General features: G+C 41.9%; 1 protein-coding gene across 1 annotated transcript in view; it reads right to left on the bottom strand.

The window, feature by feature from the left end:
- The window catches only part of LOC127344746 (probable bifunctional methylthioribulose-1-phosphate dehydratase/enolase-phosphatase E1), a 93,930-nt gene that overhangs the window by 71,865 nt on the left and 2,731 nt on the right, over positions 1–19,334 (bottom strand). Inside the window, exons 2-3 of the mRNA XM_071828445.1 lie at positions 8,616–8,752; positions 8,437–8,532 (exon numbers count right to left, since the gene is read on the bottom strand). Of these exons, the coding sequence (XP_071684546.1) occupies positions 8,437–8,532; positions 8,616–8,752 (233 nt within the window). The remainder of the gene's footprint in view (positions 1–8,436; positions 8,533–8,615; positions 8,753–19,334) is intronic.

Genomic DNA, 19,334 nt, shown 5'->3' with positions numbered 1-19,334 from the left:
GTTGTGAAGTCACAAAACTTAGTATTTTCACGAGTACCCATTTTAGCAACAGTAAATAAAGCAAACTAGATAAAGTAAACGCAAGTAACTAATTTTTTTGTGTTTTTAATATAGCAAACAAGATAGCAAGTAAAGTAAAACTAGCAACTAATTTTTTTGTGTTTTGTTTTAGTGCAACAAACAAAGTAGTAAATAAAATAAAGCAAGACAAAAACAAAGTAAAGAGATTGGAGGTGGAGACTCCCCTTGCAGCGTGTCTTGATCTCCCCGGCAATGGCACCAGAAAAAGAGCTGTTGACGTGGGAGTTGAAAATCTTTGTGGTGTAACTTTTCTTCGTTCCCCGGCAACGGCGCCAGAAAAAGAGCTTGATACGCGTACAGCACGCGTCCGTTGGGAACCCCAAGAGGAAGGTGTGATGCGTACAGTGGCAAGTTTTCCCTCAGTAAGAAACCAAGGTTTATCGAACCAGTAGGAGCCAAGAAGCACGTTGAAGGTTGATGGCGGCGGAGTGTAGTGCGGCGCAACACCAGGGATTCCGGCGCCAACGTGGAACCTGCACAACACAACCAAATTACTTTTCCCCAACGTGACAGTGAGGTTGTCAATCTCACCGGCTTGCTGTAACAAAGGATTAGATGTATAGTGTGGATGATGATTGTTTGCAGAAAACAGTAGAATGAGTATTGCAGTAGATTGTATTCGATGTAAAAGAATGGACCGGGGTCCACAGTTCACTAGAGGCGTCTCTCCGATAAGAATAAGCATGTTGGGTGAACAAATTACAGTTGGGCAATTGACAAATAAAGAGGGCATGACCATGCACATACATGTTATGATGAGTAGTGTGAGATTTAATTGGGCATTACGACAAAGTACATAGACCGCTATCCAGCATGCATCTATGCCTAAAAAGTCCACCTTCAGGTTATCATCCGAACCCCCTCCAGTATTAAGTTGCAAACAATAGACAATTGCATTAAGTATGGTGCGTAATGTAATCAACAAATATATCCTTAGACATAGCATTGATGTTTTATCCCTAGTGGCAACAGCACATCCACAACCTTAGAGGTTTCTGTCACTCCCCCAGATTTAATGGAGACATGAACCCACTATCGAGCATAAATACTCCCTCTTGGAGTTACAAGTATCAACTTGGCTAGAGCCTCTACTAGCAACGGAGAGCATGCACGATCATAAACAACACATAGATGATATTGATAATCAACATAACATAGCATTCACTTATTCATCAGATCCCAACAAACACAACATGTAGCATTACAGATAGATGATCTTGATCATGTTAGGCAGCTCACAAGATCCAACAATGATAGCACAATTAGGAGAAGACGATCATCTAGCTACTGCTATGGACCCATAGTCCAGGGGTGAACTGCTCACTCATCACTTCGGAGGCGACCATGGCGGTGAAGAGTCCTCCGGGAGATGATTCCCCTCTCCGGCAGGGTGCCGGAGGCGATCTCCTGAATCCCCCGAGATGGGATTGGCGGCGGCGGCGTCTCTGGAAGGTTTTCCGTATCGTGGCTCTCGGTACTGGAGTTATTATCGACGAAGGCTTAAATAGGCGGAGGAGATAGGTCAGGGGGCCCCACGAGGGCCCCACACAACAGGCCGGCCCGGCCAGGGCCTGGGCCGCGCCGCCCTAGCGTGTGGGCGCCTCGTTACCCCACTTCGTTTCCTCCCCGGACTTCTGGAAGCTTCGTGGAAAAATAAGATCCTGGGCGTTGATTTCGTCCAATTCCGAGAATATTTCCTTACTAGGATTTCTGAAACCAAAAACAGCAGAAAACAGCAACTGGCTATTCGGCATCTCGTTAATAGGTTATTGCCGGAAAATGCATAAATATGACATAAAGTATGCATAAAACATGTAGGTATCATCAATAAAGTGGCATGGAACATAAGAAATTATCGATACGTTGGAGACGTATCATCCGCCGCCATCAACATTCAACGTGCTTCTTGACTCCTACTGGTTCAATAAACCTTGGTTTCTTACTGAGAGAAACTTGCTGCTGTACGCATCACACCTTCCACTTGGGGTTCCCAACGGACGCGTGCTATACGCGTATCAACCACCATCTGATTGAAGCACTATGATAGTTTGAATGAAGCATAGTGGCCATCCGAAGGAAGCGTGCATAATCATCCGGTGGCGTCTGAAGGAAACACTACCACCATTTGAATGAAGCACATCGACCATCGGAAGGAAGCAGGTCAAAATACTTGTTAACCTCCATCCTATATTAATGCTCCTTTTCTCGTTTGCTGTATATTCATGATGTCGCATATTACTTTGACATCACAATATTAAGAGGGCCAAATCATATCTGAACGTGCATGGAGCCTCCATGTATAATTTTGATAATTAATGACAATCCCTATGAACTAATATTTGTGTTGATTTATATTTATAGAATTTGTCCATAGGCAATGCTTGAACCACATGCTGACTTCAAAGGTTGCAAGAATAAAAAATGAAGAAGATCCAGCGACAATTATATCTTGAAGAATAAGATTAAGGCGAACGCTAGGCCTCGGCTGACCGATTTGGGGGGGGGGGGAGGGGGAAATCGGTCGTGCATGGGCCATCGGATGGGACCCGTGTGACCGTTCGATGCTATTATAGGGAAAACGTCGCTTTCCGTTGTACCTACCCAACCTAGAGATGTCGCTTTCTGCGCAGACGTCACCCACGTTCCCTCCTCCTTTTCCTGCTAGGCGTTGCTTTGCAAATGTCAAACAGGTTCGGTCTCCTCCATATAGATTTTTTTGTGGATGGAAGAGAAAACTCACATCTGATCTTTACAAAAATATTAGAGATTGATTTACAACAAAAATTTCCACAATTTCCAACAAAAAATAGTAACAAAGACAACATTAATCATCTCTGAGAAATCTCTTTACAACAATATTAGAGATGGATTTACAACAAAAATTTCCACGGCTTAGACAATTTTAATCACATCTGAAAAATCTCTTTACAAAAATATTAGAGATTAATTTACAACAAAATATCCCACGGTTTCAAACAAAAATAGTAATAAAGACAACTTTAATCACATCTGACATATCTCTTTACAACAATATTAGAGACTAATTTACTACAAAAATTTCCACGGTTTCCAATCAAAAAATAAACAAAGACAACATAAATCACATCAAATTTCATATGGAGAATCCCTTTACAACATAATGCATAGATGTTTCTCACAAAAATCACCTACATTTTCAACAAAAAATTCACATTGCAAAACTTACATTTGGTGGGGAGGCGGCGCCGGAAGGGGGAGCTGCAGTGCTGCACCATCTCGAAGCCACCGAGATCGTGGTCGAGGCGGCGCTCCACCTTGATGTGCTCCTCGCGCTCCTCCTCTGCGTCGGTGTGTGGGGACCTGGACCTACGAGTGGAGACGGATGGAGCGGTACCCATCCACGCCTCACACATCCTTGCCAATTCCACCAGTACCCTTCCTTGCCGGCGACAGCAGCGGTGTCGACAGCAGTGGTACCCAGGGATCTAATGTAGCTTTGCAACGCCGGCGGCGAACAAGAAGAGGAACCGGAGTGGTGGAGCTATATATCTCATGGGCAGGCGGTGGCAGCGTATGCCTAGCCAGCGGCGGCGTGCATGGTTGAGCGGCAGCGGAGGCACATCGCGGTGGGGAGCTCGTGAGTGCGATGGGGAACGGGGAGACGGACTAGTGGAGGAGGAGATAAGGCTTGACGAGTAAGGTAGTGGCCCAATGTATGCCACGTATGGGGACGCGCGGCGCGAGAGGACACGACCGATTACTAGCGATTCAATCGGTGGGCGGATTAGAATCGTTTTCCAGTAAGTGATCTCTCATATATATCTTCAAGACATCAATAAGACGAAGAAAGAAGAAATATTGTGCAATTTCAAGATGAGCAATCTCGAAGAGATCATACTTTTGAAGATTATTGCCATCCATATGGTGATCGTAGATATGTGAAGATGTACCGAAGAAGTAGCTCTCCCATAGCGGATTATGGTGGAGCAATCCGCAATACTTCATCAAGCAAGGACAATCATGAAAGGTGTTCCATCTTATTGCGATCACATCATCTAACTCAAGTGAAATACGCAAGGTTAAGATTTGCACATCGGTTGGTCAAAACTATGGTAGACTACTATCATTGATCGCATCGCCTTCCAAGAAAGCTGGGGCTGAAGATCGTAGACGACGTTGCTCACTTCTAGGAAGGAGGCGCACGGGGTGGAAAAGACTTCATGAAGGAGAAGCCGCTAGAGGCTTGCAATCTCATCTCATGGAAGTGTAGACCGCACAAAGGAGGAGCATATTTTTTCGACAATGAGAATATATTACTATCGCGGAGATACTAATTACACCTAATTTCTGGAACAACGCAATATTCTATGGCAATACGGATGCGCACAGTTTATAAAAAGAAAATATACTTGCAAAAAATAAAATTCCCTTCATAGTGATCAATTTCTTGTAGCACGGTAACAAATACTCATCGGCAGAAATCCATCTTCTCAAAAAACGACGCCTTCACTAAGAAAACAATGTACCAAACAAAAGAGGAGCATGGATGCTGACCAACACCGTCTAGTAGCGTGAGCCCGTGGACCTGTTGTGTCTGATTCCTATGTCTTGACGATCGATGCCGAATTATGAAGAGATATTTGGGTGATTAGCAATTAGTTTTAAAATCTTTACATTGTGTCTTAAAAAGAGACTTCTCCAGCACTAAACTAGTTTCATTAGATTCATCTCATAATATGTTAGACGCTGAAGACATTTTTTTTATAAACTTGGTCAAACTTAAAAAACTTGATTTAGTGGGAGCAGAATTTTGGATTTTATTTTAAGTATATTTAAAATGTATTTTAAAATCTCAAAAAATTCTGTATAAAATGTCGCAGGGACATGTTCACAACCTGTGTGTGCACCAAGTTGTTTCAAGAAAACCAACCTTTTGTGTGGCATGTGTAAAAATAAACTTGGTGCTACAATAAGGGTTCCCATGAGACATATCATTTTGTCTTTCTTCCACAGAGCACATAGAATACACGTATGTAATCACCCCCCCCCCCCACCCCACCCCCCAAATGATTATTTAAATACTAGTGCGTTGGAAGGGTGCATAATCTTCTGAATGTTGCACTCAGGAACAAAAAAGATATATTTGGCCATGAAAAATAAACAAATTAAGATCCAACGATTCAAGTACAAACCCCTTCGATGTTACTTTCTATATTCTAAAGTTTTCATGTTTTTTTAGTTATCCCTTCTATTTAGATACACATGCCCTCTCGAAACCACGGTCAGCTTTAGAGCTCCCGGCCATGGCATATAAGAAAACGAAAGTACATACGAGATCAAACTTGTATCCCCAAGTACACTAAGTAGTTCGAATTATATTCTATGAAGATATGATATATTCTTTTGGTTATTCTACAATCTAGAACGAACTGGTTTAGCCAGATATTTAATTGAAAATGAGACATCAAAAATCACTTCCTCACAATATATGATTTAAGTTTAGTGCGCGTGCATCTTCCACAGTCAATGCTAATTGTACAATAAAAACATTGAATATTTATCTTCTATATTACTGGTTCTTTTGTTAAGTATAATTTTAAAGTGCAATGGTTAAGATATATGTCGAGAGAATAGAAATGAATAAAAAGAATTAAAAAAAATCTAGTATAAAATAATAATAAAACAATGCCATATGAAATTAGATGACGCTCCACACCACCGATCGTAGTGGTCGAAGTAATGAGCCCAGAAAATTTCTTCTACTACGTCGATCATCATATATTACCGCATTGTATACATGTTCGACAATGCGCAATCATGATACCGAACACCTTTGGATCAATAACCAAAGTTATCTGGGATATGAAGGTCCAAGATGGCTCCTTTGCGTGAACAGCCATGCCCGGGACATCTTCGTCTACCTCACGAGGTCGGAAGAGCATGATAGGGCGGGGGAGGGGGAGAGAAGATGTACATGGAGTTCATGCCGATGGGGGAGTTGGCTGCTGGTTCGAGTACTTCCGGAACAAGCACTCCGCTTACTTTAGGCCCGATCACTCCGCTTCCGCTCGCGCCGATCACTCCGATTCCTCTTGCCCCGACCACTCCACTTCCTCTAGCTCCAATTACCCATGTGCGGCAAGGAATGAGGATACCCGTTGATGTCGAAGTGAAGGATCTCCTTGATCCGGCCTCGCTCGCGAACTGGGGCACGACGACACGCACCATTAGGCTTAGCCGAGGCGCCATTGCACTTTCTAGGTTTTGGTTGCTCGGTTCTTTCCCGTTTGGGAAATCAGCGCTCCTTGTTTTTCCTCTTCTAGATCCAAAGCAATTGGCGTAGTATATACTTGGAGAACGATACTATGTAAACCTAACGGGTCCGACGGGCCGTCTAGCACTTACAGATTCACGGAGGCTCTTTCACGTCTTTTCTGTTTCATTTTCACTCTTTACTTTTTCTTCGGCTTATTCTCTCGTTTTGTGTTACTATTTCGTTTTTTCATTTTATTTTAATTTCATATTTCTATTTTTATCTATTTTTAGTTTCCGCTTTTATTTTGGGGTAATACAGGGATATATGAGTATGAACCACCGAACATTTTTTCAATCATGAAGGTTATTTAAATTTGAACCTTTTTAAAATCATAGTTTTTTAAACTGGATATATTTTTAAATTATGAACAATTTCTTCAATCTGAAACTTTTTCCCAGCGAACATCTTTTTTCAGATCTGAACCTTTTCCCCATTGAAAATTCTTTAAATCCAAATCTTTTTAAAATCATGTACAATTTTCAAAAACGGAACATTTATCATGAATATTTTCTTAAATCTTAACCATTTTTCCCAGTGAACATTTTTTTAAACACAAACTTATTTCGTGAACATTTTGTAAGTATGAGCCTCTTTTTCCACTGTAAAATCAGAATCTTTTTAAAATCGTTCAATTCACATTCTTAATACTTTGGTGTTTTTTTTGTACAAGTACTAGGTTAGCCACCCAGACATTATGAATCACTTCTTTTACAAAGCCCTTTTTCTAGTAACTTAGCTAGTTTCTTTCCAATGGTGTGGTGCTTCTCATCTTCAAAGTTGTCATAGAGGTTGTTTCATTGGCTTCACACCGGGGTTGATGTTGAGTGGGTGCTCGGCGAGTTTCCTTGGTACTCCGGTCATGTCGGAAGGTTTTCACGTGAAGATATCTTTATTTTTTTCGGACTAACTCGACGAGCGCGCTTTCCTATTTACGATCGAGTTTTGCTCCAATGACTACTGTTTTGGAGGAATCTCGGTCCACAACATCTGCATCTTTGAAGGTAGGAACTGAGGCGGAAACCTTGCCCTTGGTCGGAGGCATCTTAGCTGGATCGGTCTTGCTCCTGATCTCCTTCAGCTCTTCTCCGTGGAGGACAGATACAGTGAAGGCGTATTTTTACCCTCTTCACCCGAGCCTCCTTCAAGTTTGCCACGGACGGTAATAGTACCGTTTGGTCCTGGCATCTTGAGCTTGTTCTAGATTGTTGTGGGTATACTTCATAGGTGTGCCATCGATAGTGCCTGAATCCGGCAAGCCCGGGTGGCCCACAGATGGTGATGGTGGCGTATGGCCCATCGGGTAGCCCAGTTGCTGTAGATCAAGAAGGATGAAGTCCATCACAGGATCAAGAAGCCGGATCCACCGACCAACTCAAGTAGTCAGATCCGGCCTAGCCCATCAGGGGTAGCCGGATCCAATACGACATATAAGGAAAGACGGATCTTTTTCTTTTTTTTTTGAAAAAGAGGCAAAAGCTTTGCCCCATATATTAATTAAGAAGAGGGTGCTCAGTTTTTAGGAGAAAACCGAGCGAAAACCTACAGCAAGGGGCCAAGCCCACACAACCAACACACTCACACAAACCACAAAGCGACACAGACAAACACTTGAACACGAGACTCCAATGTCGTGCCAAAAAAGACAAGCCACGACACTGGCGGGCACCCGTCAACCAGTTGCGGATCCGGGGAAGGCAACTGACAAGGTGGCGAGAAAAACGCCAATGTAATGTAATGTACCGTAGTTAGGCAACTTGTATTCCGGCTAGGACTTTCCATGTAAACCCTAGATCCGTGCGTCTTTATAAGCCGGATCCCGGGAGCCCTAGAGGCACAACCACAACTCATTGTAACAACGCACAACTTCACTTCTATTATAAGCATTGCATTGCCTAAGGATAAAGAAGTCTTGATCTTAAGTACCACAGACATGATGTGTCTAGGTTTTGCCATTGCCATTCTTAGTAAGCACTATTAGGTAAATTTCATGGAAACACAAAGCAGATTTTGTGCATTAGCTGAATTTCATGGGAAACGTAATAAAGACTAGGAGGACTCACCCTGAACTCCTTTGCGCCAGGAACGAGCATTGTTGCCATGCAAGTCTCCATGCCATGGCTATGAATCACAGCCCCGGCTCCTCGCATTAGATAAGACTGCAGAACATCAAGGAAATCATACAACATGCAAAGGGAATCTGAAACGGCAGAACGAATAAAACAAAGGAAATCCTGACGACCTTCATGAACAGAGGTGCGCAGTCTGAACACTTTGGGTGCTTGTGTGGCCATGGCTTTGCTCGCGGTGCAGAAATGATCTTGCCATCTGCTGCCATCACGTACATGTCGTCTGCCACCATCCTCTTCTTCTGCACGCCTAAACCAGATAAAGACTCATGTTGTCAGCTCGTCACTAATATTTCTAAGCTCATCAACATGAATAGTATCTGATATGCTTTTTTTTGAACTTACAACACTACATATCATTCCTATGGTCAACTCAAGTTAAAAAATAACATTACCATTGTATTATACGACTACTCTATAATCGTGTCAGAGACGAAATTTTAAAGAAAAATCAGTTGACAAGTTTTGTTAGTGATATGAAGGAGGTAATTGCACCACAGGTACAAGAACTTGCACCCTATGTGCATTTTCATACAAAACCTTCAAAAGTGTGTTCAGGTGGTACAACAACTTGTCCTGGATGTGCACCGTTGGTACAAGTGGTGTCTGGAGCTGCCACGCATCCCTGGTCAACCGTCAAACCGTTTTTGCAGAAAAGTCCTTACAGAATTCGAGATTCGCGCGCGACCAGAAGCTTTCCTCTCCTCTCCGCTCGTCTCTTTCCCCTCTCCTCTCCTCTCTGCGGCGGCGAACCCTAGATGCATGGCGGACCAAGGGGAGGGGAGCATGGACAGCACGGGCCGGCCGCCGCCGCCAGGGTTTGCCCGTCGCGGAGGGCCACGGTGGAGTGGCAAGCCCGTGGCTCCAGCACCTGCTCCTGCTCGTGGCCGTCGCGGAGGGCTGCGACATGCGGTGGCGGAGGAAGGCCATGGCAGCACTGCGGCGACAGAGGAGAGGGTTGCAGAGGAGGGGCAATGGAGGTACGAGAAGCTGGTCCAGAAGTACATGCTGCTGTACTGCTGCCTAGCATCGGAGGAGGAGAGGGCGGCCATGGCAGAGCCCAATGGCTGGCGGCCGGCAATTCCAAGCAATGTCAGCCTGGAGGAGCAGATTGGCGCCATGGAGGCTCAGGTGGCCAGCCTGCGGCAGCCTCCCCCGCCACCACCCCCAGCAAACTGAAGGAGGAGGACATGCGCATCTGGAAGGAGGGAGATCCGTGGGCGACGATCACAGGTGAGTACTTCTGGAAGAATGACGATGGTTGGGCAATGGAGTCATCGACAGCAGGAGGATCATCGTCTCCATCTACACTGGTGAGTTAATTTTCTGTGTTAACTGAAATTGGTGTGTTAACTGAAATTCAGTTTCTGACTTGGTTGATGTTTGTTCTTACAAGCAGAAGAAGAAACTGCAAGAGGAGAATTCATTGCTGCTGATGGAGCTAAAGCTAGAGATGAGGAAGGTAGAGAACAAGAAATTGTTGAAGAAACATAGGCAGGAGCTTAGAAGGAGGGATTGGAGGGAATATGTAATTGTGTGCTTGTTCTCTGTCTGCTGAGTGCTTGTTGCTATGATCAGTGTGAGATAGAATTGGGAAATGTAGGTGGTAACCATGCTTGTTTAGATGAAAACCATGCTTGTAACCAACTATGTTTATGGAATAAATATGAATCTTTGCTTCAATTCCAACAAGTACTTGCTTTAAATTCAGGCATCAGTAACAGAGGAAGACAAATTGTAGGGTTCAAACATCATTTCAGTAGCACTGATAGCATTCAAGTGTTTAGAAATATAAATATGATCCTAAACATCATTCAGTTAGAACATTACAAATTCATCACTGAGGTGCTGTCTGACTAATTGGAATTTCTTCAGGATTGTCACTTGGGAATGCCTCATTCAAATCAGGCAACTCATTTCTAGGTTGCTCATTTCTGGGTTGCTCATCACCAAAAAGCAAGTAGTAGGTTGATCCTAGACCTGTGTTGTAACCTCTTCTTCTTGCATTTGATGCAGTTGGCACAGTTGGTTGTGATGAAGTGGCCTCCTCTGCCATATTTGGCTCTTTTCTTTTCCTTCCTTTTCCTCTTCCTGTTTCACTTGCTCCTCCTCTGCCAGCTCCTCTTCCTCTTGCACTTGCACCTCCTCTGCCAGCTTGTCTTCCTCCTCCTCTTCCTCTTGCTCTTCCTCTATCTGCTTGTGCATTAGCTCTGCCTCTTCCAGCTTCTCTTCCTCCTCCTCTTCCTCTTGCACTTGCACTTGCAGTGGTTAGCCTTGTAGGTGGTAGTTCCTCTCTTGCAGACACTACAAAGGCACTTTCTTTAGGTAATGGTTGTTGCACTCTTGGTATAGGGAAGTGAGCTGCTGCCTGTTGAAACATTGGTTGACACATTGGTACAGGGAAACATTGAATCAAATAACATAGATTGAAAAATTGGTAATGGATCATGGAGTTACCTCTTGGCCCATTTGATGCACCAGTGTTCTCATTTGATGCATTGGATCATTTCTAGGGTCAGTAGTGATAGGCATTAAGTGTTGCATGACAGAAGGATCATCCACATCATCATCTTCCACATTGGTAGCTCCATTTAGGTTATCCAATACCCACTTGGAATGTCCTTTTTTTATTATGGTTGGGGTTTCCACACACAGAGCATTGCATAGTCACACCTGCTCTTGTGATGGATTTGACTCCATGTTGCTCCTTCTCCTCTGGAGTTTTCCTTCTGTTCTTCTTTGGTCTTCCCATGACCTCTGTGTAGATTGGAGGATGCACAATTGGTGCATTCATTTTTTCCCAATGAACCCTGGATCTAAGAGGAGTCAAATTGTATGCATAAGCTTTCTTGAATGTGTCTATGCTATAACAGCTATGCACAAGCTTGTCCACTTGGAGTCTATCTGCTCTGCAACAAGCAATTCAGCCATGCTAGAAAATAACATTCCAACTTTGAAGACAGGGGTTGCCATGTCTACTTCAGGATTGAATTCTTTGAACCTGTATTCCAAAAGCTTCTGCTGCTCATTGCTCAGTTTCAGATTATCATGGTCAAGCCCAGCATCATCCTCAAACTCAACAATGTCTGTGCACTCATTGTGGTCATTAACATCTTTGTCAATGTTGTCTGCAAACAGATCATCATCACCATCTTCAGCATCATAATCACTGTCATAGAAGTCACTGTCAGTGTCAACATCATCCTCATCCTCACTTTGTAACTCTCCTAATGACAGACATGCATATGACATAGGTTCTTCATCAACAATCTCTTTCTCTTGCTATGTTTCATCTCCACCTCCAGTGTATTTCCTTGGAATTGGCACCACAACATCTGTCCTCAGCCCCTGCAAGAAATTGTTGTGATCAACCATAACTGACAGTGTCTTCACCTCTCTCACAACTGCCATCATTGCAAGAATGTCACCATCATTCTCAATGAGACACAATCCATCTCTCATGTCAGTCCCAGGAACACACCAGTAGAACTTTGTTCTCTCTGTCATTTCATTCCCTCCTTGCTTAAGAAAATCCACAAGCCAGAGAAGTGAGAAAGTATCAGTGTTGCAATTGTCAAAGAAATCCACAGTCCCACCAATGTACTCCAAATGCTCCTTCAGACCACAGAAAAACCCATTGTGCTCAAACTCAACAGTAAATCTATCTGGATCATCTGCAGGATTCAGCTCAAGTGTCAAAATTCAGTTAAAAATGCAAGTGTTAAAATTCAGTTAACTTGTGCAGCTTCCATTTGGACCTAAACTTCATAAAACATGATGGATTACTGCTACATTGTTACAAACACAATAGCAGCAATGGAGTAGATGCATTGGTCCGAGCTGATTCGACTTATTCATCATAAAAAATGGCAGCTTTTCCACCTCTACATTTTCAGTTAAAATTCAGTACAAAATTGAGTCCTCATATTCAGTTAACTTGTGCAGCTTCGATTTGGACCTAAACTTCATAAACTAGATGGATTACTGCTACATTGTTGCAAACACAATAACACCAATGGAGTAGATGCATTGGTCCGAGCTGATTCGACTTCTTCATCACACAAAATCACAGCTTTTCCGATCAAAATTTACTGGCGCCTTACATGAACACCTACCATCTCGACCAAAACCTTGCCCAAACCTATCCCTAAGCAGTACAACGGCGTCTCCCACTGATTTTGCGCAGCTAATCGTCCACACATGGCTAGATCGGCCCCACGAAAATCCATGGCCGTGGACGAGAAACACAGAGAAGAAGAGGAGAAACAGAAAACGAGGACGGCCACGAGACGTACCATACTGCGGAGTGATACGTCTCCAACGTATCGATAATTTCTTATGTTCCATGCTTGTTTTATGATAATACCTACATGTTTTATACATAATTTATATCATATTTATGCATTTTCCGGTACTAACCTATTAACAAGATGCCGAAGAGCCAGTTGCTGTTTTCTGCTGTTTTTGGTTTCAGAAATCCTAGTAAGGAAATATTCTCGGAATTGGACGAAATCAACGCCCAGGGGCCTATTTTTCCACGAAGCTTCCAGAACACCGAAAGGGAACCGAAGTGGGGCGACGAGGCGCTGCCACACTAGGGCGGCGCGGCCCAGGGGGCCCGCACGGCACTAGCGTGTGGGGCCCTCGTCAGCCCTCCGACACCGCCCTTCTGCCTACTTAAAGTCTTCGTCGCGAATACCCCAGTACCGAGAGCCATGATACGGAAAACCTTCCAGAGACGCCGCCACCGCCAATCCCATCTCGGGGGATTCAGGAGATCGCCTCCGGCACCCTGCCGGAGAGAGGAATCATCTCCCGGAGGACTCTTCACCGCCATGGTCGCCTCCGGAGTGATGTGTGAGTAGTTCACCCCTAGACTATGGGTCCATAGCAGTAGCTAGATGGTCGTCTTCTCCTAATTGTGCTATCATTGTTGGATCTTGTGAGCTGCCTAACATGATCAAGATCATCTATCTGTAATGCTATATGTTGCGTTTGTTGGGATCCGATGAATAGTGAATGCTATGTTATGTTGATTATCAATCTATCATCTATGTGTTGTTTATGATCTTGCATTCTCTCCGTTGCTAGTAGAGGCTCTGGCCAAGTTTTTGCTTGTAACTCCAAGAGGGAGTATTTATGCTCGATAGTGGGTTCATGCCTCCATTAAATCTGGGACAGTGATAGAAAGTTCTAAGGTTGTGGATGTGCTGTTGCCACTAGGGATAAAACATCAATGCTATGTCTAAGGATGTATTTATTGATTACATTACGCACCATACTTAATGCAATTGTCTGTTGTTTGCAACTTAATACTGGAGGGGGTTCGGATGATAACCTGAAGGTGGACTTTTTAGGCATAGATGCATGCTGGATAGCGGTCTATGTACTTTGTCGTAATGCCCAATTAAATCTCACACTACTCATCATAACATGTATGTGCATGGTCATGCCCTCTTTATTTGTCAATTGCCCAACTGTAATTTGTTCACCCAACATGCTTATTCTTATCGGAGAGACACCACTAGTGAACTGTGGACCCCGGTCCATTCTTTTACATCGAATACAATCTACTGCAATACTCGTTCTACTGTTTTCTGTAAACATCATCATCCACACTATACATCTAATCCTTTGTTACAGCAAGCCGGTGAGATTGACAACCTCACTGTCACGTTGGGGCAAAGTAATTTGGTTGTGTTGTGCAGGTTCCACGTTGGCGCCGGAATCCCTGGTGTTGCGCCGCACTACACTCCGCCGCCATCAACCTTCAACGTGCTTCTTGGCTCCTACTGGTTCGATAAACCTTGGTTTCTTACTGAGGGAAAACTTGCCGCTGTACGCATCACACCTTCCTCTTGGGGTTCCCAACGGACGCGTGCTGTACGCGTATCAAAGCAATCAAGATTTTCTGGCGCCGTTGCCGGGGAGATCAAGACACGCTGCAAGGGGAATCTCCACTTCCAATCTCTTTACTTTGTTTTTGTCTTGCTTTATTTTATTTACTACTTTGTTTGCTGCATTATATCAAAACACAAAAAAATTAGTTGCTAGCTTTACTTTATTTACTGTCTTGTTTGCAATCTCCATATTAAAAACACACAAAAAATTAGTTACTTGCATTTACTTTATCTAGTTTGCTTTATTTACTGTTGCTAAAATGGGTACTCCTGAAAATACTAAGTTGTGTGACTTCACAACCACAAATAATAATGATTTCTTATGCACACCTATTGCTCCACCTGCTACTACAGCAAAATTCTTTGAAATTAAACCTGCTTTACTAAATCTTGTCATGAGAGAGCAATTTTCTGGTGTTAGTTCTGATGATGCTGCTGCCCATCTCAATAATTTTGTTGAACTATGTGAAATGCAAAAGTATAAGGATGTAGATGGTGACATTATAAAATTAAAATTGTTTCCTTTCTCATTAAGAGGAAGAGCTAAAGATTGGTTGCTATCTTTGCCTAAGAATAGTATTGATTCATGGACTAAATGTAAGGATGCTTTTATTGGTAGATATTATCCTCCTGCTAAAATTATATCTTTGAGAAGTAGCATAATGAATTTTAAACAATTGGATAATGAGCATGTTGCCCAAGCATGGGAAAGAATGAAATCTTTGGTTAAAAATTGCCCAACCCATGGACTGACTACTTGGATGATCATCCAAACCTTTTATGCAGGACCGAATTTTTCTTCGCGGAACCTATTGGATTCAGCTGCTGGAGATACTTTTATGTCCATCACTCTAGGCGACGCAACAAAGCTTCTTGATAATATGATGATTAATTACTCTGAATGGCACACGGAAAGAGCTCCACAAGGTAAGAAGGTAAATTCTGTCGAAGAAACCTCCTCCTTGAGTGATAAGATTGATGCTATTATGTCTATGCTTGTGAATGGTAGGACAAATGTTGATCCTAATAATGTTCCGTTAGCTTCATTGGTTGCCCAAGAAGAACATGTTGATGTGAACTTCATTAAAAATAATAATTTCAACAACAATGCTTATCGGAACAATTCTAGTAACAACTATAGGCCATATCCTTATAATAATGGTAATGGTTATGGTAATTCTTATGGGAATTCTTACAACAATAATAGGAATACACCCTCTGGTCTTGAAGCCATGCTTAAAGAATTTATTAGTACACAAACTGCTTTTAACAAAGCTGTTGAAGAAAAGCTTGGGAAAATTGATATGCTTGCTTCTAAAGTTGATAGTCTTGCTGCTGATGTTGATCTTTTGAAATCGAAAGTTATGCCTAATGAAAATAAAGATATTAAGTCATTTGCTACAGCAAACGCCATCCAAGTTAGAATTAATGAGAATATAAGATTGATGGCTGAATTGCGTGCTAGGTGGGAGAAAGAAGAAAATGCTAAAGATAACAATGTAGCTAAAGTTTGGACTATTACCACCACTAGTAATGTTAATGCTTCACATGTTGCTGCACCTCCTACTATCAATGGTAAAATAATTGGTGTTGGCAATGTTTCCACTTCTAATGCAAAACGTGAAAAACTGCCTGAAACTGCTAAAACTGCTGAAATTGCCTGTGATAAAACTGCTGAAATTTTTTCTAATGTTGGGGATAATGATCCCATTGCTTTAGATCATAATGGTTTAGATTTTGATGATTGTCACATCTCTGAAGTTATAAAGTTCTTACAAAAACTTGCTAAAAGTCCTGATGCTAGTGCTATAAATTTGGCCTTTACAAAACATATTACAAATACTCTCATAAAAGCAAGAGAAGAGAAACTAAAACTTGAAACTTCTATTCCTAGGAAGTTAGAGGATGGTTGGGAGCCCATCATTAAGATGAAGGTCAATGATTTTGATTGTAATGCTTTATGTGATCTTGGTGCAAGTATTTCCGTTATTCCTAGGAAAATCTATAACATGCTTGACTTGCCACCATTGAAAAATTGTTATTTGGATGTTAATCTTGCTGATAACTCTACAAAGAAACCTTTGGGAAGGGTTGATAATGTTCGCATTACGGTTAACAATAACCTTGTCCCCGTTGATTTTGTTGTCTTGGATATTGAATGCAATGCATCTTGTCCCATTATATTGGGAAGACCTTTTCTTCGAACTGTTGGTGCTATTATTGATATGAAGGAAGGTAATATTAAATAACAATTTCCTCTCAAGAAAGATATGGAACACTTCCCTAGAAAGAGAATGAAGTTACCTTTTGATTCTATCATTAGAACAAATTATGGTGTTGATGCTTCGTCTCTTGATAATACTTGATACACACTTTCTGCGCCTAGCTGAAAGGAGTTAAAGAAAAGCGCTTATGGGAGACAACCCATGATTTTACTACAACACTTTTGTTTATATTTGAGTCTTGGAAGTTGTTACTACTGTAGTAACCTCTCCTTATCTTAATTTTTTTGCATTGTTGTGCCAAGTAAAGTCTTTGATAGTAAGGTTCATACTAGATTTGGATTACTGCGCAGAAATAGATTTATTGCTGTCACGAATCTGGGTTGAATTCTCTGTAAGTAACTCAGAAAATTCTGCCAATTAACGTGAGTGATCCTCAGATATGTACGCAACTTTCATTCAATTTGAGCATTTTCATTTGAGCAAGTCTGGTGCCTCTTAAAAATTCGTCTTTAAGGACTGTTCTGTTTTGACAGATTCTGCCTTTTATTTTACATTGCCTGTTTTGCTATGCTTGATGGATTTCTTTGTTCCATTAACTTTCAGTAGCTTTGTGCAATGTCCAGAAGTGTTAAGAATGATTATGTCACCTCTGAACATGTGAATTTTGATTATGCACTAACCCTCTAATGAGTTGTTTTGAGTTTGGTGTGGAGGAAGTTTTCAAGGATCAAGAGAGGAGGATGATACAATATGATCAAGGAGAGTGAAAGCTCTAAGCTTGGGGATGCCCCGGTGGTTCATCCCTGCATATTTCAAGAAGACTCAAGCATCTAAGCTTGGGGATGCCCCGGTGGTTCATCCCTGCATATTTCAAGAAGACTCAAGCATCTAAGCTTGGGGATGCCCAAGGCATCCCCTTCTTCATCGACAACATTATCAGGTTCCTCTAGTGAAACTACATTTTTCTTCCGTCACATCTTATGCGCTTTACTTGGAGCGTCTGCATGTTTTTTTTGTTTGTTTTTGATTTTTTTTTTGAATAAAGTTGGATCCTAGCATTCATTGTGTGGGAGAGAGACACGCTCCGCTGTTTCATATGAACACTTATGTCCTTGGCTTTACTCATAATGTTCATGGCGAAGGTTGAACTGCTTCGTTAATTGTTATATGGTTGGAAACGGGAAATGCTACATGTAGTAATTGGTAGAATGTCTTGAATAATTTTATACTTGGCAATTGTTGTGCTCATAAGGATCATGTTTAAGCTCTTGCATCATATACTTTGCACCTATTAGTGAAGAAATACATAGAGCTTGTTGAAATTTGGTTTGCATGATTGGTCTCTCTAAAGTCTAGATATTTTCTAGTAAGAGTTTGAGCAACAAGGATGACAGTGTAGAGTCTTATAATGCTTGCAATATGTTTTTATGTAAGTTTTGCTGTATCGGTTCATACTTGTGTTTGCTTCAAATAACCTTGCTAGCCTAAGCCTTGTATTGAGAGGGATTACTTCTCGTGCATCCAAATCCTTGAGCCAAATAACTATGCCATTTGTGTCCACCATACCTACCTACTACATGGTATTTCTCCGCCATTCCAAAGTAAATTGCTTGAGTGCTACCTTTAAACAATTCAAAATTTATCACCTCTGATTTGTGTCAATGTTTTATAGCTCATGAGGAAGTATGTGGTGTTTATCTTTCAATCTTGTTGGGCAACTTTCACCAATGGACTAGTGGCTTCATCCGCTTATCCAATAACTTTGCAAAAAGAGCTGGCAATGGGATTTCCAGTCCCAAATTAATTAACCTTCATAATTTTACAAAAATAGACACTCCTCCATGGTATGTGATTGTTGGACGACACCCGAGGATTCGGTTGCCATGGCTTGAGAAAGCAAAGGTGGGGAGGAGTGTCATCTGAACAAAACTAAAATAAAAAGGCGCTCCTTCATGGTATGAGATTGTTGGCAGGCACCCGAGGATTCGGTTAGCCATGGTTTGTGAAAGCAAAGGTTGGAAGGAGTGCCACCCAAAAATAAAAATGTTTCATGGGAGCCGCTCTTTGAAGGTTTGTCTGGCAAGGGGGTTAGAGTGTTCACTACCATTCGTTGACAACAACAAACACCTCTCAAAACTTTACTTTTATGCTCTCTATGTTTTCAAAATAAAAGCTCTAGCACAAATATAGCAATCGATGCTTCCCTCTTCGAAGGGCTATTCTTCTACTTTTATGTTGAGTCAGTTTACCTATTTCCTCCCATCTCAAGAAGCAAACACTTGTGTTAACTGTGCATTGATTCTTACATACTTGCATATTTGCATTCATCATATTACTTTATGTTGACAACTATCCATGAGATATACATGTTACAAGTTGAAAGCAACCGCTGAAACTTAATCTTCCTTTGTGTTGCTTCAATGCCTTTACTATGAATTTATTGCTTTATGAGTTAACTCTTATGCAAGACTTATTGATGCTTGTCTTGAAAGTACTATTCATGAAAAGTCTTTGTTATATGATTCAATTGTTTACTCATTATCTTTACCATTGCTTTGGATCGCTGCATTCATTACATATGCTTACAATAGTATTGATCAAGATTATGATGGCATGTCACTTCAGAAATTATCTTTGTTATCGTTTACCTACTCGGGACGAGTAGGAACTAAGCTTGGGGATGCTTATACGTCTCCAACGTATCGAT

The sequence above is a fragment of the Lolium perenne genome, chromosome 3 (genome assembly GCF_019359855.2).
Source record: "Lolium perenne isolate Kyuss_39 chromosome 3, Kyuss_2.0, whole genome shotgun sequence".
NCBI classification, from domain to species: domain Eukaryota; kingdom Viridiplantae; phylum Streptophyta; class Magnoliopsida; order Poales; family Poaceae; genus Lolium; species Lolium perenne.
Note: the sequence above shows the minus strand (reverse complement) of the source record. Positions and strands in the feature narration are given on the sequence as shown.